This window comes from Populus alba, chromosome 17, assembly GCF_005239225.2.
Source record: "Populus alba chromosome 17, ASM523922v2, whole genome shotgun sequence".
Lineage (NCBI taxonomy): Eukaryota > Viridiplantae > Streptophyta > Magnoliopsida > Malpighiales > Salicaceae > Populus > Populus alba.
The window spans coordinates 18,955,766-18,981,001 of NC_133300.1; the positions used below are offsets into that span (position 1 = coordinate 18,955,766).

General features: G+C 35.6%; 3 protein-coding genes and 1 long non-coding RNA gene across 4 annotated transcripts; all 4 read left to right on the forward strand.

Annotated features, from left to right (window-relative positions):
- Positions 1-7,743: 7,743 nt before the first annotated feature.
- Positions 7,744-11,666, forward strand: LOC118028963 (putative disease resistance protein RGA3). Its single transcript, XM_035032713.2, is given in 1 exon segment — positions 7,744-11,666. A coding segment is annotated over 1 exon segment (3,453 nt). The 5' UTR covers positions 7,744-8,087; the 3' UTR covers positions 11,541-11,666.
- Positions 11,667-14,095: 2,429 nt separating this feature from the next.
- Positions 14,096-17,838, forward strand: LOC118028962 (putative disease resistance protein RGA4). Its single transcript, XM_035032712.2, has one exon. The coding sequence runs from the start codon at positions 14,408-14,410 to the stop codon at positions 17,696-17,698; it is 3,291 nt and encodes a 1,096-aa protein (XP_034888603.1). The 5' UTR covers positions 14,096-14,407; the 3' UTR covers positions 17,699-17,838.
- Positions 17,839-19,933: 2,095 nt separating this feature from the next.
- LOC118028964 (uncharacterized) lies at positions 19,934-20,772 on the forward strand. Its single transcript, XR_004684124.2, has 3 exons — positions 19,934-20,054; positions 20,149-20,312; positions 20,406-20,772. It is a non-coding gene; the product is annotated as an uncharacterized lncRNA (long non-coding RNA).
- Positions 20,773-21,167: 395 nt separating this feature from the next.
- On the forward strand, positions 21,168-23,788 carry LOC118028967 (putative disease resistance protein RGA3). Its single transcript, XM_073405695.1, is given in 3 exon segments — positions 21,168-22,032; positions 22,034-23,236; positions 23,238-23,788. Coding segments are annotated over 3 exon segments (2,337 nt in total). The 5' UTR covers positions 21,168-21,448; the 3' UTR covers position 23,788.
- The last annotated feature ends 1,448 nt before the right edge of the window (positions 23,789-25,236 follow it).

The following is a 25,236-nucleotide window of genomic DNA, read 5'->3' on the forward strand; positions in this document are numbered from 1 at the left end:
GTATTTAGAGAGAATTTTGTTATTATTAGAAATTATTGATGATTTCTAACACCAATGAAAATATCAATGGAATTACTAATGAAATATTATTTTTAAAAAGTTGCTCATTAAATTTTTCTATCCGTTAATAATTTATAATACTAATAAAAATATCAATGAAAATTTTTTCTAGCATTAAAAATTGTTGTCGGAATAAAAAAATCTAAAAAATTAGAATTGCTAACGGAATATTCTTTCCATAGCAGATTCCATTAATGATCTTTAATTTATAATTAAAAAAAAAACTAATAGTAAGAACACCAGCCTTCTTTACTGTAAAAAAACATATGATAGAGTAAGAAAAAAAAACTGAAAAATCAATAAAATTAAAAATATATATAGTAAAAAAAACCGAACTGTGAAAAAAAACCGATTAAAATTTTTTGAAAAAACTGGCCAGCTCGGTTTCGGTTTTATAACTCTAAAATCGAAACAAAACCAGACCCAAACCGAAAAAAAACCGAGCCAAACCAAAAAAAATAGAGCCAAAATCGGAAAAAAACTGAGCCAAAATCGAGAAAACGAAGCCAAGCCGGTTTTTGTCCTAAAAAACCGAACCGAAACCGGTCGGTTTGAATCGGTTTCGGTTTTAAAAATAAAATTAGTTTGGTTTTTTTTTTTTGATAAAAACTGAACCGAACCTAACCGAAAATGATCACCCCTAACTAGCACTGCCAGCAATGTGTGTAAACAAGAGTCAGGGTATCAGAAATCTTGAGGGGTAACTCAACTAGTTAAAATTTGAGTTTACTCTTTAATGATTATGAATTCGAATCTTCTTAAGATTATTGAAGGTTTATATGGTCGTTAACTTCAAGGCTCATGGGATAAAATTAATCGAAGTATGCGTAAGTTAACCCGAACATCCATATTAATTAAAAAAAAAAAAAAAGTCAGGGTCACATGTCTCCCATTCATTGGCTTCACTGCAGAGAAGAACTTTGTCTGTACATGTCTGTAGAGAAAAATATATTACTTCTCTTTTGTTGGTTGGATGAAGTATATATATAGCATCCATGGAGAGAAATGGTTGCCTTCGTCTATAGATGTCTTCTACCACTACAAAGGAAAAAATGAGAATCAATCAACTTGGTGAATGCAACGATTGAAATGCTCTTCACAGTAATTTTGTAACCATACGGACAACCAGTGGAGGGTTAAAGAGAAGCATGACTTCATATTTCGTTGTATGTCATTGAAAACCAAATTATTTCCAGTTAACCGGATACTTCAAGCAATACCCATAAAGGAGGAGCTGCCATGTCTTCCAGTAGCTGGACCGGTTTGGGTTAGGAGAAAGACCGGTAAAAGCAAATAAATAAATTATCTAGTCCTTTCTGTTCATTTACGTTTTTATTTTTTTAAAAAAATAGAAGAAAAGAAATGAATAAATAAATATTATAAAAAAAGTAACCTGGTCAATGAACTAGGTAATTTATTTTTTTAAAAAAAGATTAATTAATTTATCTTTTAAAAAATAGAGGAACTATTTTTTTTATGAGTTTTCACATTTTTTATATCCAATATGTATATTTATGCTCTAAAACAGACATCGGTTTTGAGAAGAATTGACAAAAATACGGACAACGTTGACAAAAAAAAAAAACACTAATTGAGAATATTTTGAAATGTTTGGAACCTAATTGAAAAAATTCATAGGTTTAAATGTAATTGAGAATGGACATACAAGTTGGAGAGTAACATGAGGGTTTCCCTATAATAGAATTATGGTGTCTCTTCAACGCTTAATTATTTCTCTCTTTAAAGTTTTATTTTTTTTTATTTTTTTTCATGCAATTTTGGATCTTTATAAAATTATTTTTTTTTATAATTTTATTTTTTTATTTTTTTTATTTAAATTTAATCATTATTATAACAACCTCAAAAAAAATTCAATCAATATATTCGTTTAACTCCCATATTCAAAAGTATTTAAGATTGTGGTGCTATTTTTCAAAATACTTTTATCTTTAAAAATATATTAAAATAATATTTTTTTTAAAAAGAAATTATATCAGAACATTAAAATAATAAAAAAATACTAAAAAATATTAAATTAAAACTCTTAAAATAAATTTAAAAAATTTTGTTCATCAATTGATAGTTGGTGAACTAATTAAAGTTAAAAAAATTCAAGTTCCGATTTCCGAATCCCTTTAATCTTAAAATAAAATATATTCTGGCTATAATAAAATAAAATAAAATCCCTAGTCAATTCCACCATAGAAGTAGGCCTTCCGTGGAGCAAGGATCACAGGCTTTGATGGTGCCTCCGTTTTCTACCTTTTAGAATTGCACGGCCCAGCCCAACTGTCACAACACCATGTTATTCTTCAACATCAACGGCCCCCATAGTCTCAGCTCCAGCCGTCCAGTTCTCCACACCAAATATATCCAAGGTCACTCGCTGTTCCCCTCAATCTCTCACGCACATTCATATGCATGGATGGAATTAGATTTTAGGTTGCTGTAATAATTTAGTTTTCGGGCTGAAATGTAAAAAAGACCGATTTGATTTCTCTTTCATGTATTAGAAACTCATTTGACTTGTTCAAGAAATCGGATTTGAGGTGGGTTTCATACAATTTTCCGAGATTAACTTCTTCTTTTTTGTGTTTCTGAGGTGTTAATTGTGGTTGTTGATGGAAGTGATTGGTAATGTAGTTTATTTATTTGTGGAAAGTCTCCACTCAACAAGTTCATTGATTGTTTCAAACTTGAGCAAATCATATCCATTGCTGACTGTTTGATGGTTAATCACTAGTCTTGTTTAACAATTTTTTCAAGGATCTTTAAATAATCTCTCACTATCTGCCTGTCTCTCAACTTTTGGATGTTGCATTATCACTTTGGGTTTTTCTTTTGATGGTACAACAATTAACACAGAGATATTTGAAACCACAATCCAACAATGAACAAAGAGATATTTCAAAATCGCACCACAGTTTTGATCACATCTTTTGCGGTCTCTGGATATGAAATCTTATCTTTTCTTCAATCTTTGGTGTGTATACAATTGCAACCCCACAATCTTATCTTGTCTTCCATCTTTTATGTCCATTCATCTAATTTGAGGCAATCTTCTCTGGCGTGTGATTCCCGATTTGTCAAGTCTACAACGTGGGAAGCCTAGCTACGTGGATTGGCCAGTGCGGGACAAAGACATTTACTGGGCAAATTCAATTTGATAAATGTTGTCTTCAAATCACAGCCATGTTACTTCTCTCAAACTTCAATTGCTTAAATAGAGGCATAGCTAGTCAAGTCTGCACTGTGTAGAGCCCAATCAATATAGTTAGAGGACTGCAGTTTTAATATTTTAATATAATTAAAACACCACATTAATTACAATTACATTACCATAAGAAAAGTCAAGTTGATGAATGTTGTCTTCAAATCATAGCCATGTTGCTTCTCTGAAACTTAGCTAGTCAAGTCTGTAGTATGTGAGAAATCTAAAAAATAAAAGGTATATAAAAAAATTAAATTTTTTTTATAAATTAGTAAATTATCAATTTTTCTCTTTAATAATATCCATATATTAATTCAAGAAAATTTTAGAAATTAACTTAATCTAAGTACTTATTTGATTTTTTAAGATCTAGAAATATAATCCTTATATTAATTATATTCTAATCGTTAATTTTTAAATATATTTTAATTAAGGCATACTTAATTAAATCATCTCAGTTTAATTCCTATCTAGAGATTTTTAATGTATGTGGCTTATTAAGTTTCTAATATGTTGATTCAAATATAAATTATAATTAAATTAAACTGAGATGATTAATAATTATATTAAATCATCTCCCAACAATTGATTGATAAGAGTTATTATCTTATATAAGATTTAAAAATTCAAAATCTTTATTTTATAACTTCTAAGTTTTAAGTACATTATTATTATTATTATTATTATTATATGAATGAATGACTATTAAAGTTATTAATTAGATGTTAGACTGGTGACGGAAATCGTAATGGCGGCTAATATTTCAAGTCGGCTTGAATATTACTGCTCGACGGCTTAGCTAGGTAGATAGCTCAAGCTCAACTCAAGCGGGTGAAATATGATAGTGACAGTTTGTAACAGCTAAATCCAGCTGGATCAGGTAGATAGATAGATAGACTGATAGAGAGAGTAGGAATCCAGAAAAAAAACAATCAACGGCTAGGATTGGGTTGGGTATTTGAGAATGGGTCCCGCTTCCTGTCCTGGAGAGAGGGGGGAAAGAAGACTTGGATGGTTTTCTTTCTCTCTCTACAAGGCACAGGGAAAATGAAATAAAATGATGATGTTTTGTGGGACCCATGTGTCCCCTGAAATTGAAAGACCATACGACCACGTGTTGCCGGTAAGGTCACTTTCAATATTCATCCTCATCCTCATCTCTGTGGTCTAAATTATAAAACCAAGTCCTTTTAGTTTTTTTAAAAATAAATTATTTAGTCCTTTCTGTTCATTTACGTTTTTTATTTTTAAAAAAATAGAAGAAAAGAAATGAATAAATAAATATTATAAAAAAAGTAACCTGGTCAATGAACTAGGTAATTTATTTTTTAAAAAAAGATTAATTAATTTATCTTTTAAAAATAGAGGAACTGTTTTTTTTTTTTGAGTTTTCACATTTTTTATATCCAATATGTATATTTATGCTCTAAAACAGACATCGGTTTTGAGAAGAATTGACAAAAATACCGACAACGTTGACAAAAAAAAAAAAACACTAATTGAGAATATTTTGAAATGTTTGGAACCTAATTGAAAAAATTCATAGGTTTTAAATGTAATTGAGAATGGATATACAAGTTGGAGAGTAACATGAGGGTTTCCTATAATAGAATTATGGTGTCTCTTCAACGCTTAATTATTTCTCTCTTTAAAGTTTTATATTATTTCTATTTTTTTTCATGCAATTTTGGATCTTTATAAAATTATATAAAGCACAATCCATATGTTGGAAGCAGAAGTCACAACTCACACCGACAAGGACAAGTTAAAGGTAGGTAGATAGGCTTGTAGCCGGAATCCGGGAAGTTCCTCCACAGCAATGAAACCAAGCCTTATTCTCCTACTAGTAACTCGCTTAAAAACCCTCCCTCCTCCGGGAAGTTCCTACATCTCACACGGGCAAAATTGCATCACAGTTTTGATCAGATCTTTTGCGATCTTTGGATATGAAAGTGAAGGGTACATTGCCTCTTGGTTGCATAATTTCTTAGTGGAGAGGCACCTAAAGGAAGTTCTTGACTTTGGGGAGTATACAAAAGCAAACCCACAATCTTATCTTTTCTTCAGTCTTTTATCTTTTCTTGATTTGTCAAGTCTACAACGTGTGAAGCCTACGCGGATTGGCCAGTGCGGGACAAAGACATTTACTAACCGATAAGCTAATTCAAGTTGATGAATGTTGTCTTCAAATCATAGCCATGTTACTTCTCTGAAACTTCAATTGGCATAGCTAGTCAAAGTCTGCACTGTGTAGAACCCAGTCAATTACTTTATTTAGTTTTGGTATCTAATTTAATTCTTGTTTTGTTGAATGTTTTTTTTTTAATATAATTTACTCTTTTCTTCATTTATTTTTTCCTTTATCATTTTATTTTTTAAAATTTTTTATTTAAATTTTATCATTATTCTTTTAATTTCTTTTTCTTATTATTTTCTTGATTTATTGTTTTTTATTTTTAACTATCAATATTTTATTTCATTTAATTTCTTCGTTAAATAATAATTTTTATTTTTTTTATTGCTATTTTTAAAAAATTTCTTATTTATTTTATTTTTTAATTTAATCTCTAATTATTATTATTTTATTTGATTTTTATATCATATTTGATCCTTTTGATGTTGCATTATCACTTTGGATTTTTCTTTTGATGGTACAACAGAGAACAGAGAGAAATTTGAGAGTTTTTTTCTACACGCAGTAGACAAAAATATTTCACAAATTAGCACAGCAGTGGATAAGTACATTAGCATATGAGCAACTAGGCATGTTTGTGTTTTTCTTGTTGAATTCATTTTCAAAGGTATTTAAAGTTTTATAATCAGAATTATTTGAGAAAGTAATTATTCGTTATAAAAATACATTTTGACTTTTGCATAGATAAATTATTTGAGAAGGCAAAAACTTCAATTGAAAAGAAAAATCAAGGTGGAATGTTGTCTTCTAATCACAGCCGTGTTGGTTCTCAGAAACTTCAATTGCTTTAATACAGGCATGGCTAGTCAAGTCCGCACCGTGTGGAGCCTAATGTAATTCCTTAAAATTTATGTGTGTAGACTGTAGAGCCACGCGGGTTGGCAAGCGCGGGAAGAAGACGTTTAGTAACCAACAAGGAAATTCAAGTTGACAGATGTTGTCTTCGAATCACAGCCGTGTTGCTGCTCAGAAACTTCAATGCTTTAATACAGACAGACATGGCTAGTCAAGTCTGCATCGTGTGGAGCCTAATTAGTGTAGTTAAAAGACAACGGTTTTAATATTTGGATAAAATTGAACCACCACTCTAAAATCACAAATATTTAAAAATATATAACCTTTCTCTATTCATCTCCAAGATAGACTAATATTTGATTATTCCACGGAGTGAGCAATTATTTTGTCCCTGTGCACTTCTCTTTTCCATAACCAATCTTGTGTTCCTGTTGGAATTTGCTCAGGTCACGAGTTGCATGATTATCTCGAGATTTTTTTTTTATATATATAATTTTATTATTTAATATTAAATTGATTAAACATTATATTTCATAATTTATTTTGATTTGTTTACATGAAATTATATCAGTTTCATGACTTAAGTTACAAGTTTGGTAAATTAACTCGAGTTGACTCGAGTAGTTTTTTCATGCTATTTTTTAATTGAATTTTTTTTCAATTTCATCATTTAAAATTAGATTAATTGAGAATTGAGCTTCATAATTTATTTTAAATTTTTTCTATGTTGTTATTTCGGTTTCATAACTAAGTTTTTGCAGGTTAATCCGAGTTTACTCGACCTATTTTTCTAATTGATTTTTTTTCAATTATATTATTTAATATTAGATTGATTGAAAAATGAGTTTAATGATTTTTTTTATTTACTTCTACAGGGTTATTAGGGTTTTATGACATGAATTGAAGATTTAACATAATAATCTGAGTTGATTCAAGGAAATTCAAATAGATTTGAGTAAATCCAAGTAGATCCAATATATTATTATTTTACTATTTAAAAAATAATATTATCTTCATTTATTTTATAAAACTATATTTTTACTTGTCATTTAAATTATTTGAGACCTGTAAAGTTGATTAGTAGCTTCCAAGTAATTTAATTTTTTTTGGTTAGAAAATATAAAATGAATGACGGCCAATAAAAACATGATATGTTCAAATCATTTTCCATTTATAATAGTGTTTAGATAAGTGAGTGACCTCATCAACTTTGCTATTAAAAACATAATACGGGCAACCGTGCGAGTATGGTTTGGATCGAGGTCGGGACAAGTGCTGGAGTTCATGATCGTGACCACCTAGCTTGTTCGAATAATTCTCTTCTATCACCCTTTTTTTTTAATGTTTGTTTCGAATAAGTTTTTGAGATTAGTTGTGATTATGATGTCATTCTACTGTCATTAAGAATAAATTAACTCTAACCGAGGATTAAAACACATTTATCAAAAACTTTTTGCACTGTGTCTAGCTAATGGAGAATATATTGAAAAAAAAAATACCCTTGAGAATTCACAGCCAAAAGCGTTAATCACGTTTCTGTTTAAAACAGGAAAAGTCATGCAATAATTGACAAATGTTGCTTGAAATCACAGCTATGTTCTTTCTCTGAAACTTCAATTGCTTTATTATACTTTTATAGGCATAGCCAAGTCAAGCCTGTACCGTGTGGAGCCTAATCAATATAATCAGAGACGATTCAAGCCTTTTCCATTTTTCATCTCATACTGCTGTCTTCTCAATATTTACTTGCCATTTCTTGCTCACCTCCCCTGCTTTTAGTTTTCCTTGCACCTTTTCTACCTCTTCTTTTCCATTCCAAAACAAGCCATGGCTGATGCAATTCTTTCTGCTCTCGCGAGTACAATAATGGGGAACTTGAATTCCCCAATTCTTCAAGAGCTTGGACTTGCTGGGGGCCTAACGACCGAGCTTGAAAATCTCAAGCGCACGTTCAGAACCATTCAAGCTGTGCTGCAAGATGCAGAGGAGAAGCAGTGGAAGAGTGAGCCTATCAAGGTGTGGCTCAGCGACCTCAAGGATGCAGCTTATGTTGTTGATGATGTACTGGATGAGTTTGCAATTGAAGCTTGGTGGCTTCTGCAGCGAAGAGATCTCAAAAACCGAGTAAGATCCTTCTTTTCTTTCGGTCATAATCCACTAGTTTTTCGACAAAGGATGGCTCATAAATTGAAGAATGTTAGAGAAAAACTAGATGCCATTGCCAAGGAGAGACAAAATTTCCACCTAACAGAGGGGGCTGTGGAGATGGAAGCAGATAGTTTTGTTCAGCGTCAGACTTGGTCTTCGGTGAATGAATCAGAAATTTATGGAAGAGGCAAGGAGAAAGAGGAACTAATCAACATGCTGCTCACTACTTCAGGTGATCTCCCTATTCATGCTATAAGGGGGATGGGGGGGCTGGGTAAAACAACACTTGTTCAACTGGTCTTCAATGAAGAAAGTGTTAAACAGCACTTCAGTTTGAGGATCTGGGTGTGTGTATCTACTGATTTCGATCTCAGAAGATTAACAAGAGCCATCATAGAGTCCATTGATGGTACCTCTTGTGATCTTCAAGAATTGGATCCCTTGCAACGATGCCTCCAACAGAAGTTAAATGGAAAGAAGTTTTTACTTGTACTGGATGATGTGTGGGATGATTATGGTGATAGGTGGAATAAATTGAAGGAGGTATTAAGGTGTGGAGCTAAAGGTAGTGCTGTCATAGTAACTACGCGTATTGAGATGGTTGCTCTTAGAATGGCAACAGCTTTTGTCAAGCACATGGGGAGATTGTCTGAAGAAGATTCTTGGCAGTTGTTTCAACAGCTTGCATTTGAGATGAGAAGGAAAGAGGAGCGGGCACGTCTGGAAGCCATTGGAGTATCAATAGTGAAGAAGTGTGGTGGTGTTCCTTTAGCTATAAAGGCACTAGGGAACCTAATGCGGTTAAAAGAAAGTGAAGATCAGTGGATAGGTGTCAAAGAAAGTGAGATTTGGGATCTAAAAGAAGAAGCAAACGAGATCTTACCTGCTTTGAGGTTGAGTTACACTAATCTATCACCACATTTGAAGCAATGCTTTGCGTATTGCGCTATATTTCCAAAAGATCAGGTGATGAGGAGGGAGGAGCTGATTGCTTTGTGGATGGCAAATGGCTTTATTTCTTGCAGAAGAGAAATGGATTTGCACGTCATGGGTATTGAGATATTCAACGAACTAGTGGGAAGGTCATTTCTGCAAGAGGTCGAGGATGATGGATTTGGCAACATAACATGTAAAATGCATGATCTTATGCATGATCTCGCACAATCCATTGCAGTACAAGAATGCTATATGAGTACAGAAGGCGATGGGAGGCTGGAAATTCCTGAAACTGCCCGTCATTTAGCTTTTTATAACAAATCAGTAGCTTCGTCTTATGAAGTTCTGAAGGTCCTTTCACTTCGCTCACTTCTTTTGAGGAAGAGTGATCTTTGGAATGGACGTGGAAAGTTTCCTGGTCAAAAACATCGAGCCCTGAGTTTAAGAGAGGTCCAGGTGGAGAAATTGCCGGAGTCAATTTGTGATTTGAAGCATCTAAGGTATCTAGATGTGTCAGGCTCCTTGATCATAACACTGCCTGAAAGTACAACCTCTCTTCAAAACCTCCAGACACTAGATCTGAGACGTTGCAGAGAACTCATCCAATTACCAAAAGGTATGAAGCACATGAAAAGTCTTGTCTATCTTGACATAACGGGTTGTTCTTCACTTCGATTTATGCCTGCTGGAATGGGGCAATTGATAGGCCTGCGAAAACTTACCCTGTTCATTGTGGGTGGGGAGAATGGTCGTCGCATAAGTGAGCTGGAAAGGCTGAATAATCTTGCTGGTAAATTGAGTATCGCAGATCTTGTGAATGTTAAGAATTTGAAAGATGCCAAAAGTGCCAATTTGAAGTTGAAGACAGCTCTTTCATCACTGACTTTATCTTGGCATGGGAATGGATCTTACCTTTTTTACCCTGGGTCATTTGTGCCACCGCAACAAAGAAAGAGTGTTATTCAGGTAAATAGCGAGGAGGTCCTTGAAGGGCTTCAACCTCATTCAAAATTGAAGAGGTTGACGATACGGGGTTATGGAGGTTCAAGATTTCCTAATTGGATGATGAAGCTACCAAGTCTGGTAGAGTTGGAGCTATCAGTGTGTGATCACTGTGAACAACTTCCACCATTGGGGAAACTGCAGTTCCTCAAGAGTCTTGTATTGCGCGGAATGGATGGTGTGAAGAGTTTCGACAGCAATGTGTATGGAGATGGGCAAAATCCATTCCCATCTTTGGAGACGCTGACTTTTAAGCACATGGAGGGATTAGAGCAATGGGCTGCGTGTACTTTTCCTCGCCTTCGATAATTGAAGATATTTGATTGCCTTGCGTTGAACGAAATACCAATTATACCCTCCGTCAAAACATTGCACATCGAGGGAGGTAAGGCTTCGTTGCTGAGGTCAGTTAGGAATCTCACTTCTATCACTTCTCTCCATATTAAAGGGATTGACGATGTGAGGGAGCTTCCCGATGGGTTTTTGCAAAATCATACCCTCCTTGAAAGCTTATATATTGGTCCGATGCCAGATCTGGAGTCTTTGTCAAATAGGGTATTAGATAACCTTTCTGCTCTTAAAAGCTTGACTATTTATAGGTGCGGGAAACTTGAAAGCTTGCCAGAGGAAGGTCTTCGTAACCTCAATTCCTTGGAGGTTTTAGACATACTTAGTTGTTGGGAACTTGAAAGCTTGCCAATGAATGGGTTGTGTGGCTTATCTTCTCTTTGCAAGTTACATGTTGGACATTGTTATAAATTCACATCTCTATCTGAAGGAGTGCGACATCTGACGGCACTTGAGGATCTGTACCTTTATGCATGTCCAGAGCTGAATTCATGGCCAGAGAGTATCCAGCATCTCACTTCACTCAAATCTCTAGGAATACGTAACTGCAAGGGATTAGCTTTGCCAAATCAGATTGAATATCTCACTTCTCTCCGATCTATATATTTAAGGGACTGCGAGGGATTAGCTTCTTTGCCAAATCAGATTGGATATCTCACTTGTCTCCGATCTCTACATATAGAGAACTGCACGGGAATAGCATCTTTGCCAAATCAGATTGGATATCTCACTTCTCTCCGATCTCTATTCATTGAGGATTGTCCGAATTTAAAGAAAAGGTGTGAGAAAGATTTAGGAGAGGACTGGCCTAAGATAGCTCACATTCCTAAAATTATTATCTTTTGAAATTGATATGCAAAAATTGTTAAAATAATTTCTCATTAACATTGAATGAGAATAAAATTTGTATTTTCTTAGTTTTAATTTGTTGTAATTGTTTAAATAACTTTAATAAAGATTAATTTCTCTGTATCCTGAATTGAAAATGTTTGGATTTGTGAGCTTTGTCATTCAAGATCGTTGTGCGCTTCACGTGGAAATATACTCGCTCGATTGCCTGTAGTTGACCTAGTCTTTTATCTATTATATTTTATTTCGATCAAAACGACCTTCTCACATAAAATTTTCTAAACTTAAAATACACATCGTTCGCACCAGAAAGTCTATAGAGAGCATCAATACAAACAAACTGGAAAATCAAAATCTAATCCATTCAAATAATAAACTTATTACAAAACAATGGAGACGGCAATTTGAGTAATAATTCAAGACTGTAATTTAACAAAAAGCTTCATGATGCTTTGTGAAATGAAAATTGTTTACACTTCATAAAAAATTAAAAATATAAAATGAAGATCATTTAACGCCTCATTTGTTATGTAATTCAAGACTGTAATTTAACAAAAAGCTTCATGATGCTTTGTGAAATGAAAATTGTTTACACTTAATAAAATATTAAAAATATAAAATGAAGATCATTTAACGCCTTCAAATTTATTCTATTATATACGCCCTACAGTTAAAAGAAATGATCAGTAGATTGTATGAATCTTGCTTCCCTGCTAATCATATGACTTTTTCTTCGGTGTAACATGAATACTTCATACTTCTGCTGTAAATTTCCCTTCATAGATCTTCTTGTGTGTTCATGACAACAAGTCATCTTGTCCACCAGCTGCCTCTGTGCTCCTGTCAGGTATTATGCTATATATTTTATATCTTGATTTTCTTATTACTTTTCTCCATTTAAACTCTGCTCTATCAGGGAAACATGCAGAGAATCTATTCAAATCACCACAAAGAAGGAATAACAGAAAATCATGGCACAGACTCTGCTATCAACACTATATTTGAAACGTAAAATCTGCAGCTATATTTGAAACGTAAAATTTGCAGCTGTATATTGTAAAAGCACAGTTTTAGCATTACTATTTATTTGTTTCCAAAACTGACTCCACGCTGCTGTATATGTTGCACACAATAATTATTAATAAAGAGTGGTGAATTACTCATTAAAACAACTATTGTGATTAGTCTCTTTATGGTATCAGAGCATTTAAATTCTAATGAATCACCGATCCAAAACACCACAATGTCATCATCCTCTGATCAAAACCCAAATTTCACCCTCAATACCCAACCTTCTTCCACAGCAGACAAACCACTCATTGCCTTCAATATCATAGCACAGATCAATGAAAAAGTAACCCCCTCCACCTTTCCTCAATGGCATGCTCAATTTGAAGCACTTCTTATTGGTTACGATCTACTCAATTATGTCGAAGGCATACTTCTGTGTCCCTCCTCCTCTGACACCGCCACTGATGAGCTCTGCAAGCTCTACTGGGTCCGGCAGGACAAACTTATCCTGAGTGCTCTACTAGCCTCCACATCATCCTTAATCACACCACTCATTGCTACGGCAAAAACATCTCATTAAGCTTGGAAAAAGTTGAAAAATCTATATGCTAGCCGATCACGAACTCGTGCTATGCAGTTAAAGGAGGAACTCATATTAATCCAGCGTGGACACCGGTCAATTACAGAATATCTCCATGTTGTGAAGACCCTGGCTGATGAAATAGCCATTATTGATAACTCAATTTCAGATGATGACCTAACGCTTTATGTATTGAATGGTTTAGGTTCAGAATTTCAGGAGATTGTAGTGCCTATTCGAGCTCGAGAGTCACCACTGATATTTAAGGAGCTGCATGATTTGCTGGTGGGACATGAGGCATACCTGTGGCGCTTGGAAACAGTAATGCAGCACCTAGTGGCTTCCGCCAACTACACAAAGACGAAGCCTTCTAATTATAAAGGGAGTCAACAGTGGTCCCCCAAACCAAATGACAACCCCCGGGGGTATCATGGTTCCAACACAGGCAGAAATTTTAGTGGCACTCAACGTGATGGACATCGTTTTAATTCTGGCAGAGCCAACAACTTTAATCGATGCTATCAGCCCAATGCCAAATCTGTGACCAATTTGGTCACGTTGCAAAGTCTTGTCCTCAGTTTCATCCACAGAATGTATATGTCAATTGTGCCATAACCTCTACCAGGAAGAACAACAATTGGCTACTTGATTCGGCCGCTTCACATAATATCACGGGTGATCTTTCCAATTTATCTGTTCATTCTGAATATGATGGAACTGATGAAGTAATACTCGATGATGGCTCAGGTTTGGCAATCTCACATATTGGTTCTTTGAATTTACAGTCTACCACCGAAATTTACAGTCTACCAAGAAAATTCAAGTTGACAGATGTTGTCTTCGAATCACAGCCGTGTTGCTGCTCAGAAACTTCAATGTTAGTCAAGTCTGCACCGTGTGGAGCCTAAACAGTGTAGTTAAAAGCAGCGGCTAAAATCACAAATATTTGAAAATATAATAACCTTTCTCTATTCATGTCCAAGATAGACTAATATTTGATTATTCCACGGAGTGAGCAATTATTTTGTCCATAACCAATCTTGCGTTTTCATTTGACAGATTTCGTCTTCCTGTCACAGCCATGTTCCTTCTCTGAATCTTCAATTGCCCATCACCAAACACTCTCACCTTTTTCCGTTTCTCATCTCAAACTGCTCTGTCTTCTTAATATTTACTTACCATTTCTTGCTCACATCCCCTTCTTTTAGTTATCCTTGCAGCTTTTCTACTTCTTCTTGTCAACATCCAATTCATTTCCATTCGAAACCAAGCTATGGCTGATGCAATTCTTTCTGCTCTCGCGAGTACAATCATGGGGAACTTGAATTCCCCAATTCTTCAAGAGCTTGGATTTGCTGGGGGGCTAACGACCGAGCTTGAAAATCTCAAGCGCACGTTCAGAACCATTCAAGCTGTGCTGCAAGATGCAGAGGAGAAGCAGTGGAAGAGTGAGCCTATCAAGGTGTGGCTCACCGACCTCAAGGATGCAGCTTATGTTGTTGATGATGTACTGGATGAGTTTGCAATTGAAGCTCAGTGGCTTCTGCAGCGAAGAGATCTTAAAAATCGAGTAAGATCCTTCTTTTCTTTTGGTCAGAATCCACTAGTTTTTCGACAAAGGATGGCTCATAAATTGAAGAATGTTAGAGAAAAACTAGATGTCATTGCCAAGGAGAGACAAAATTTCCACCTAACAGAGGGGGCTGTGGAGATGGAAGCAGATAGTTTTGTTCAGCGTCAGACTTGGTCTTCGGTGAATGAATCAGAAATTTATGGAAGAGGCAAGGAGAAAGAGGAACTAATCAACATGCTGCTCACTACTTCAGGTGATCTCCCTATTCATGCTATAAGGGGGATGGGGGGGGTAAAAACAACACTTGTTCAACTGGTCTTCAATGAAGCAAGTGTTAAACAACAATTCAGTTTGAGGATCTGGGTGTGTGTATCTACTGATTTCGATCTCAGAAGATTAACAAGTGCCATCATAGAGTCCATTGATGGTTCTCCTTGTGGTCTTCAAGAATTGGATCCCTTGCAACAACGCCTCCAACAGAAGTTAAATGGAAAGAAGTTTTTGCTTGTATTGGATGATGTGTGGGATGATTATGGTGATAGGTGGAATAAATTGAAGGAGGTATTAAGGTGTGGAGCTAAAGGTAGTGCTGTCATAGTAACTACGCGTATTGAGATGGTTGCTCTTAGAATGGCAACGACTTCTGTCAAGCACATGGGGAGATTGTCTGAAGAAGATTCTTGGCAATTGTTTCAACAGCTTGCATTCGGGATGAGAAGGAAAGAGGAGCGGGCACACCTGGAAGCCATTGGAGTGTCAATAGTCAAGAAGTGTGGTGGTGTTCCTTTAGCTATAAAGGCACTAGGGAACCTAATGCGGCTAAAAGAAAGTGAAGATCAGTGGATAGCTGTCAAAGAAAGTGAGATTTGGGATCTACGAGAAGAAGCAAGCGAGATCTTACCTGCTTTGAGGTTGAGTTACACTAATCTATCACCACATTTGAAGCAATGCTTTGCATATTGCGCTACATTTCCAAAAGATCACGTGATGAGGAGGGAGGAGCTGATTGCTTTGTGGATGGCAAATGGCTTTATTTCTTGCAGAAGAGAAATGGATTTGCACGTCATGGGTATTGAGATATTCAATGAGCTAGTGGGAAGGTCATTTCTGCAAGAGGTCGAGGATGATGGATTTGGCAACATAACATGTAAAATGCATGATCTTATGCATGATCTTGCACAATCCATTGCAGTACAAGAGTGCTATACGCTAGAAGGCGATGGGGAGCTGAAAATTCCTAAAACTGCCCGTCATGTAGCTTTTTATTACAAATCAGTAGCTTCGTCTTATGAAGTTCTCAAGGTCCTTTCACTTCGCTCACTTCTTGTGAGGAATAGTTTTCATTGGAATGGATGGGGAAAGATTCCTGGTCGAAAACATCGAGCCTTGAGATTAACAAAATTCCGGGTGGAGAAATTGCCAAAGTCAATTTGTGATTTGAAACATCTGAGGTATCTAGATGTGTCAGGCTCCATGATCAGAACACTGCCTGAATGTACAACCTCTCTCCAAAACCTACAGACACTAGATCTGAGTTCTTGCGGAGAACTCATCCAATTACCAAAAGGTATGAAGCACATGAAAAGTCTTGTCTATCTTGACATCACGGGTTGTCATTCACTTCGATTTATGCCTTGTGGAATGGGGCAATTGATATTCCTGCGAAAACTTACCATGTTCATTGTGGGTGGGGAGAATGGTGGTCGCATAAGTGAGCTGCAAGGGCTGAATAATCTTGCTGGTGAATTGAGTATCACACATCTTGTGAATGTTAAGAATTTAAAAGATGCCACAAGTGCGAATTTGAAGTTGAAGACAGCTCTTTTATCACTGACTTTATCTTGGCAGGGGAATGGAGATTACCTTTTTGGCCCTCTGTCATATGTGCCACCAGAACAAAGAAAGAGTGTGGATATGGAGGTCCTTGAAGGGCTTCAACCTCATTCAAATCTGAAGAAGTTGAGGATATATGGATATGGAGGTTCAACATTTCCTAATTGGATGATGAAGCTACCATATCTGGTAGAGATGGAGCTATCAGCGCACCACTGTGAACAACTTCCACCATTGGGGAAACTGCAGTTCCTCAAGAGTCTTGTATTGCGTGGAATGGATGGTGTGCAGAGTATTGACAGCAATGTGTATGGAGATGGGCAGAATCCATTCCCATCTTTGGAGACGCTGACTTTCGATTCAATGGAGGGATTAGAGCAATGGGCTGCGTGTACTTTTCCTCGCCTTCGAGAATTGAAGATAGTCTGTTGCCCTTTGTTGAGCGAAATACCAATTATACCCTCCGTCAAATCACTGCACATCAAGGGAGTGAATGCTTCGTTGCTGATGTCAGTTAGGAATCTCACTTCTATCACTTCTCTCCATATTGCAGGGATTGACTATGTGAGGGAGCTTCCCGATGGGTTTTTGCAAAATCATACCCTCCTTGAAAGCTTAGATATTTGGGTGATGACAGATCTGAAGTCTTTGTCAAATAGGGTATTAGATAACCTTTCTGCTCTTAAAAGTTTGAGGATTTTTGATTGCGAGGAACTTGAAAGCTTGCCAGAGGAAGGTCTTCGTAACCTCAATTCCTTGGAGTTTTTAAGCATAAAGGAGTGTGGAAGATTAAATTGTCTGCCAATAAATGGGCTGTGTGGCTTATCTTCTCTTCGCGAGTTATCTATTGGAAGTTGTGATAAATTCAAATCTCTATCAGAGGGAGTGCGGCATCTGACGGCACTTGAGGATTTGAAGCTTGAAGGATGTCCAAAGCTGAATTCATTGCCAAAGAGTATCCAACATCTCACTTCACTCCAATCTCTAAGAATATGGAACTGCGAGGGATTAGCTTCTTTGCCAAATCAGATTGGATATCTCACTTCCCTTCAATCTCTATACATTCGGGGTTGTCCAAAATTGAAGAAAAGGTGTGAGAAAGATTTAGGCAAGGACTGGCCTAAGATAGCTCACATTCCTAGCATTGACATTAGATGAGAATAAATTTTATTTTTTTAGTTTTAATTTGTTGTAATTTTTTAAATAACTTTATCAAATTCATTATTGTTATATTTTTCATATAAATGTGTAAAAATAATTGATTCATGATTATTATGGGGACATTGGGGATTGTGATAGATTATTGTATAGAGATTAGACTTTTTAGCATCGCATTTATGGGTATAAAGATTTTATTGTAATTTCCTTCCTCGCATATTTTCTTTGGTGAAATTGCTTTTAGCTAAAGATTACATGAACCACGCTACGCAAACTGGAAAAACAAATCTTGGCATTCAAAAAAAAATGTCATGAGACAGCAAACATATTTTAAAAAACAAGAAAATGTTGGGATCTGGATCATCAACTCGGATAGGCTAGATCAAATAAGTTTCTCCTATCTCACAACATCTTATGCACCAAACAAAGAAATCAAAATAGTGACCATTTAAAAAAAAATAATATTAATAAAAAAATAACAAAAATACATTTTAATCTAACAGGTGTCATAAAAGAATTGAGAATTCAAGGGGAAGAAATGATCTAAGCAAACCCCAAGTGCGCTTCTCGACATGCAACGCATGTATAAGATAATGATAAGTTTTTAAAAATCTTTTAAAAAATAAAGAATAGAATACAAAGCGTATAAACAGAAAAAAAATATTGTGATCTTTCTAACACTCTTGAATGGGCAATTTTCATTATCTAAAGTGATTTAACATGATGACCCGTTAATAAAATGCACCAACAATAATTTTTATTTAAATATTATTTTTTAAATATCAAACTGCCCCTGTTTTAACCCACAATTACAAAATAACTAAATTGAAAAGACAAATATACCCTTTCACCCTAGTTTAAAAAAATCTTGACTTAAGAGGTAATTAAGTAAATAAATTGTTCATTTGAAAAGTAGAAAACGGACCGGCCCTTGTCTTGACCCAATGATTACCAAAAGACCAAAAAAAAAAAAATTACGACTAACCTTAAGAACACAGTTAAACTATATTTGTTTTAAAGGGCAACAAAGTTAATTCATTATGTTTTTTTTAATTAAAAAATTAAAATCACCCCTCAATTGAAGCCATTTTTATTGCATATCAAGGGCATCTGAGTCATTACACTATATAATATATATATAAAAATACATTCTAGATCCTAATCAAATTAATAATGATAGATATGTCCAATTACAATTGGACCCTGAAAATAATGTAAATGAGTTTTTTAAGGTTAAAATAATAAATACACTATTGTCGTCCACATTTCTCTAAGTTTGTGTGCGCAGTAAATTTAAAATTTATTTTAGTTTTTTTTATGTAACTTTATTTTTTTGTTATATTTTAAATATTTTTGAATTCACACCTCTTTTATTTAATGAAAGAGGCCGCATTCTATTTTCAGAGATCCGTTTAAGAGGGGCAATAGCATCCTTGTGAGTGCAATTTTGTTCCCTTACATCTTTCCACTTGATATCGCCACCACAGCTTGATCTCATTCTCTCCGATGTTGATGTTTATTGGATTAGTCATATGTGAAGCTTAAACTCCAGATGTTGTTGCTGAAGGGCTCTGGTATTTTATTTTAATTTTATCCTAATCCACCCTTACTTTCTTCATTCTTTTTTCTTATAAGATAACTGCATATTGTTTTATAATTATGATTAATGAGCAATATGATAAAAAAAACCAGGAATGATCTTGAGCAAGAATACATCTTGCTGCAGAACTATGTTAAATGGCCTATTGGTTGGTCTCTTGGTGGTTATCCTGGTCCTCCGGGACCATACTATTGTGGTGTTGGTGTTGACGAAGCCTTCGGCATTGTTGATGCACAGTAGACGGCATGCCTGTATGCCGGCATGAACATTAGTGGTATGAACGGAGAAGTGATGTCGGGCGAGGTAAAATAAAAGAACGAGCATTTCCCTTCTACCATTTTGATCTTACAGTTCTAGTTTAGAACCATTCTAATCTTGCAACGTTAAACCATTTTCATTTTCATGCAGTGGAAATTTCAAGTTGGACCTTCAGTCGGTATCTCTGTTGGAGATGAATTATGGGCTGCAGCTCGGTAGATTCTGGAGGTACTTGAATACAGAAGATGGTAGAACTATTCCAATTTCTATTGTTTTCTGAAATGTCTATATTTATGTTAACAGAGGATTACTGAAGTTGCTGGAGTTGTGCTTTCATTCGATCCTAAAGCCAATTCAGGTCAATTTTTATTTCATCCACCCTACTGGATGCTGCCAGTGTGTATGTTTTCATTACTTTTATCGTCTGAGCTCTCAGGAAATTGGACTTCTGTTTTGTCAACAAGATTGGAAAGGAGCAGGGGCACACAAAAATTACAGGTTCAAATTTGTATCTTTGATTGAAGCTTCATTTATTTGCTTCTTTATTCCACACTTGTTTTTATCTTATTCTTGAAAATTCTTCAATTTTCAGTGCTATGTCTATGAGAAATGAAGGAGGTTGTGAAGTCATCAAGAAAGCAATTGAAAAGCTTGGTCTGAGGCATAAAGAACATATTGCAGTCTATGGAGAAAGGGATTGAGCAGAGACTTACCGGACGGCAGCACGAAACAGAGGATATTAGTACTTTCAATTGGGTAAGAGGGAAAAGAAACAATTTCCTTACTGCTTAAGTTCTCTTATTATAAGATGTCTTACATTAGTTTCTTTACATCTTGTCCGATTGACAGGGTTTGCTAATCGCAAAGCTTCCATTTGTGTTGGCCGTGACATAGAGAAAGAAGGAAAGGGGTATTATGAGGACATAATGCCTGCTTCAAACATGGATCTATATGTTGCGACTTCCATGATTGTAGAAACCACCATCCTGTGGAAGCCATGAGAATCTCAAGCAAAACCTCAAACAAACTAATGTTGTTAGTAGTTTTACTTACAAGGAACCTTGGAAAGATTTGTGTCAGTAGGATGGATATCTTTCAATTTGTATTTGAGGCTGCAAGGGATGTTATTCCTTTGCTTGCTTGTCTTATGATTGATTCTGCATTTTGTGTTGAATAATGGAATCTTAACTTTAATCACCTTCATGGATATCCAGATTTCCAGTGCCTGGAAATGGTTTAAAAAGATTTTGTTTTGAGGTAATGCAGATCACATCTCTAGCTGTGACTGGATTTAAGAAAGTTACTTTATACACTTGAAATTACTCCATGCTTTTCCCTTGAATCATTAATCCTAAATGATTATTGACCGAGCTCGTACAGGCTATACTAAAAATTTTATAAACAAAAAAAAATATAAGGATTGATAATGTATTTTTTAGTCAAACCGAAATGTAAAACCAAAGGGGAAAAAAATAAAAAAATTATTCATTTTTCTTCCTATTACGTTGAGCACCCTTAAAGTAAAAATGATACTTTAATCTACAATTGTCAAAGAACCTGAAGGCATAATATGATTTAAGAACTCGTATCCATGAACCCATGGTTATAAATTTCAACACTAGATAGTGATTTATATTTTATTCAACACTAGCACGCGGGTTGGCAAGCGCCGGAAGAAGACTTTTACCATGACAGCAAGAAAATTCAAGTTGACGAATGTTGTCTTCGAATCACACTAAAATCAGTGATAAAAATAGATCGATAGCAGAAGTAAATCCCATCACCAAACACTTTCACCCTTTCCATTTCTCATATTTACTTGCCATTTCTTGCTCACATCCCCTGCTTTTAGTTATTCTTGCACCCTTTCTACTTCTTCTTCTCGACAATCTATGGCTGATGCAATTCTTTCTGCTCTCGCGAGTACAATCATGGGGAACTTGAGTTCCCCAATTCTTCAAGATCTTGGACTTGCTGGGGGCCTAAGGACCGAGCTTGAAAATCTCAAGCGCACGTTCAGAACCATTCAAGCTGTGCTGCAAGATGCAGAGGAGAAGCAGTGGAAGAGTGAGCCTATCAAGGTGTGGCTCAGCGACCTCAAGGATGCAGCTTATGTTGTTGATGATGTACTGGATGAGTTTGCAATTGAAGCTCAGTGGCTTCTGCAGCGAAGAGATCTAAAAAATCGAGTAAGATCCTTCTTTTCTTTTGGTCATAATCCACTAGTTTTTCGATTGAAAATGGGGCTTAAATTGAAAAATGTGAGAGAAAAACTGGATGCCATTGCCAATGAGAAAAACAAGTTCAATTTAACACCACGAGTTGGGGACACAGCACCTGATACCTACGATTGGCGGCTTACCAGCTCACTCGTGAATGAATCAGAAATTTATGGAAGAGGCAAGGAGAAAGAAGAACTAGTCAACATCCTGCTCGCAAATTCAGACAACCTCCCTATTTATGCTATATGGGGAATGGGGACTCGGGAAAACAACACTTTCTCAAATGGTCTACAATGAAGAAAGGGTTAAACAACATTTCAGTTTGAGGATCTGGGTGTGTGTATCTACTGATTTCGATGTAAGAAGATTAACAAGAGCCATCATAGAGTCCATTGATGGTGCTTCATGTGATATTCAAGAATTGGATCCCTTGCAACAACGCCTCCAACAAAAGTTAACTGGAAAAAGGTTTTTGCTTGTATTAGATGATGTGTGGGATGATTATGATGATAGGTGGAATAAATTGAAAGAGGTATTAAGGTCCGGAGCTAAAGGTAGTGTTGTGTTAGTAACTACGCGTATTGAGATGGTTGCTCGTAGAATGGCAACAGCTTTTGTCCAGCACATGGGGAGATTGTCTGAAGAAGATTCTTGGCATTTGTTTCAACGGCTTGCATTTTGGATGAGAAGGAAAGAGGAGTGGGCACACCTGGAAGCCATTGGAGTATCAATAGTGAAGAAGTGTGGTGGTGTTCCTTTAGCTATAAAGGCACTCGGGAACCTAATGCGGCTAAAAGATAATGAAGATCAGTGGATAGCTGTCAAAGAAAGTGAGATTTGGGATCTAAGAGAAGAAGCAAGCAAGATCTTACCTGCTTTGAGGTTGAGTTACACTAATCTATCACCACATTTGAAGCAATGCTTTGCGTGTTGCGCTATATTTCCAAAAGATCACGTGATGAGGAGGGAGGAGCTGGTTGCTTTGTGGATGGCAAATGGCTTTATTTCTTGCAGAAAAGAAATGGATTTGCATGTCATGGGTATTGAGATATTCAATGAACTAGTGGGAAGGTCATTTCTGCAAGAGGTCGAGGATGATGGATTTGGCAACATAACATGTAAAATGCATGATCTTATGCATGATCTTGCACAATCCATAGCAGTGCAAGAATGCTATAACACCGAAGGCCATGAGGAGTTGGAAATTCCTAAAACTGTTCGTCATGTAGCTTTTAACCACAGACGAGTAGATTCTCCGGAAGAAAAACTTCCCAATGTCCATTCACTACGCTCATGTCTTTTGGTGGATTATGATTGGATTCAAAAGCGCTGGGGAAAGAGCCTTAATATGTATTCTTCTAGTAAAAAACATCGAGCCTTGAGTTTAAGAAATGTCCGGGTGAAGAAATTGCCGAAGTCAATTTGTGATTTGAAACATCTAAGGTATCTAGATGTCAGGCTCCTGGATCATAACACTGCCTGAATGTATAACCTCTCTCCAAAACCTCCAGACACTAGATCTGAGAGATTGCAGAGAACTCATCCAATTACCGAAAGGTATGAAGCAGATGAAAAGTCTTGTATATCTTGACGTCACGGGTTGCCATTCACTTCGATTTATGCCTTGTGGAATGGGGCAATTGATATGCCTGCGAAAACTTACCTTGTTCATTGTGGGCAAGGAGGATGGTCGTTTCATAGGGGAGCTGGAAAAGCTAAATAATCTTGCTGGTGAATTGAGTATCACAGATCTTGATAATGTTAAGAATTCAACAGATGCCGGAACTGCCAATTTGAAGTTGAAGGCATCTCTTCTATCATTGACTTTATCATGGCAAGTGAATGGAGCTTACATTATGCGTTCACTACCAAATAATGTGTCACGACCCGAATCCCGGATCCATGACCGGCACATAGGCAAGGTTCCCCTCCAAGGTTCCAAACCTATGCGAACCCAAACTTACATACAATCTTTTAAACAACTCAATCAGAGTTTAACGCAACAGTAACAACAAATTAACTTCATAACATAATTCGATTGTCTTAATACAAGAGTTAATATAATTTCATAGTTTTGGAGCACTAACTTGACATAAAAAGAAAGATACAAATTACAACCAAAAGCAGGTTCGGAAGGTTCAACAAAAGTAACCCGTTATCAAGCTATAAGCCTGAAAAGAATAAATAACGAGAGGGTGAGTTCAACAACTCAGTGAGTAGATAACGTTCAATATACACACACGAGGTAATATAACAATGAGAAATATATATACAAGTATGGCTTTAGTTCTTATACGAAGGTTTATCAAATAGGCCATAACAAGAATATCATATGGTAGAACTCGTCAGAAAATCAAAATGCAATGAGCATGAGGCTCCGTACTGTTGGATGATCAGTCCACACAGGTTGGTGACTCCCCCGACCAACTAGGGTTCAGATACGATGTGCACAAAGACTAACACTACCCTGTTAGCATGGATATTTTGACTGACATACCATAGGTTCATAATCATAATCAAACAAACATATTCATATCTCAAAGCTCAACTCATGACATCAATCAAATGAGGAGCTATCAATTCAGAAGTCAAATCAGAAGTCAAATCATATTGGTTCATATCAAGAAATCAGATTCAATAATTGATCATGCTTTATCATATCAAGGATAATAATCAGCATATATATTATCAAGAAGCATGATCCAATTCATATTAACAAATCAAATATTTATAATATTTCTCATGCATATGGAAAATTATCCACTCACCTGACTCAAAAGCAAACAACACTCACAAGCTGAAACCGAAGGAAATCCTACTAACGTCCTGCCGGCAGAATATCAGGATTATCTGAATACAAAGAAGACATATTCAAAAACGACTCGAAAGAACATTTAACCTATTTAATACACTTAACTAAGGGTGTATTCCGTAACCCTATATGTTTTTAAACTAACTAGTCAATTTTCTCAAAAACCCAAAATCTAATGGTTTTCCCAAAATCTAATCCATAATAAAATTGATAATAATTCACTAAATAACCCTTAATTATTCATCAAACTAATCTGCAAAAGCTAATATTGCAGCTAGGGACTAATCTGTATTTTTTCCATATTTTTAGGGCCAAATTGTAATTTTCATCTAATGGAGGACCAAACTGAAATTTTTCATAAATCCATGAATATACTGAAATTCTGACCTGAATTAATCCTCAATTCTATCCAGGATGTATCATTATGCTCCAGGGATCATTCTGGAATTTTACTAAATTTTTAGGGTCAAATTGTACTTTTTGTCAAATTGGAGGACTAAATTGAAAGTGTTAAATTCTCTTATCTATACAGTAATTCTGTCCATAATTCATATGTTATTCTGTTCAGAATCTCGGAATATGCTCCAGGGACCAATTTGTAATTTTTCCAAAGTTCAGGGACTAAACTGTAATTTTCGGAAATTGA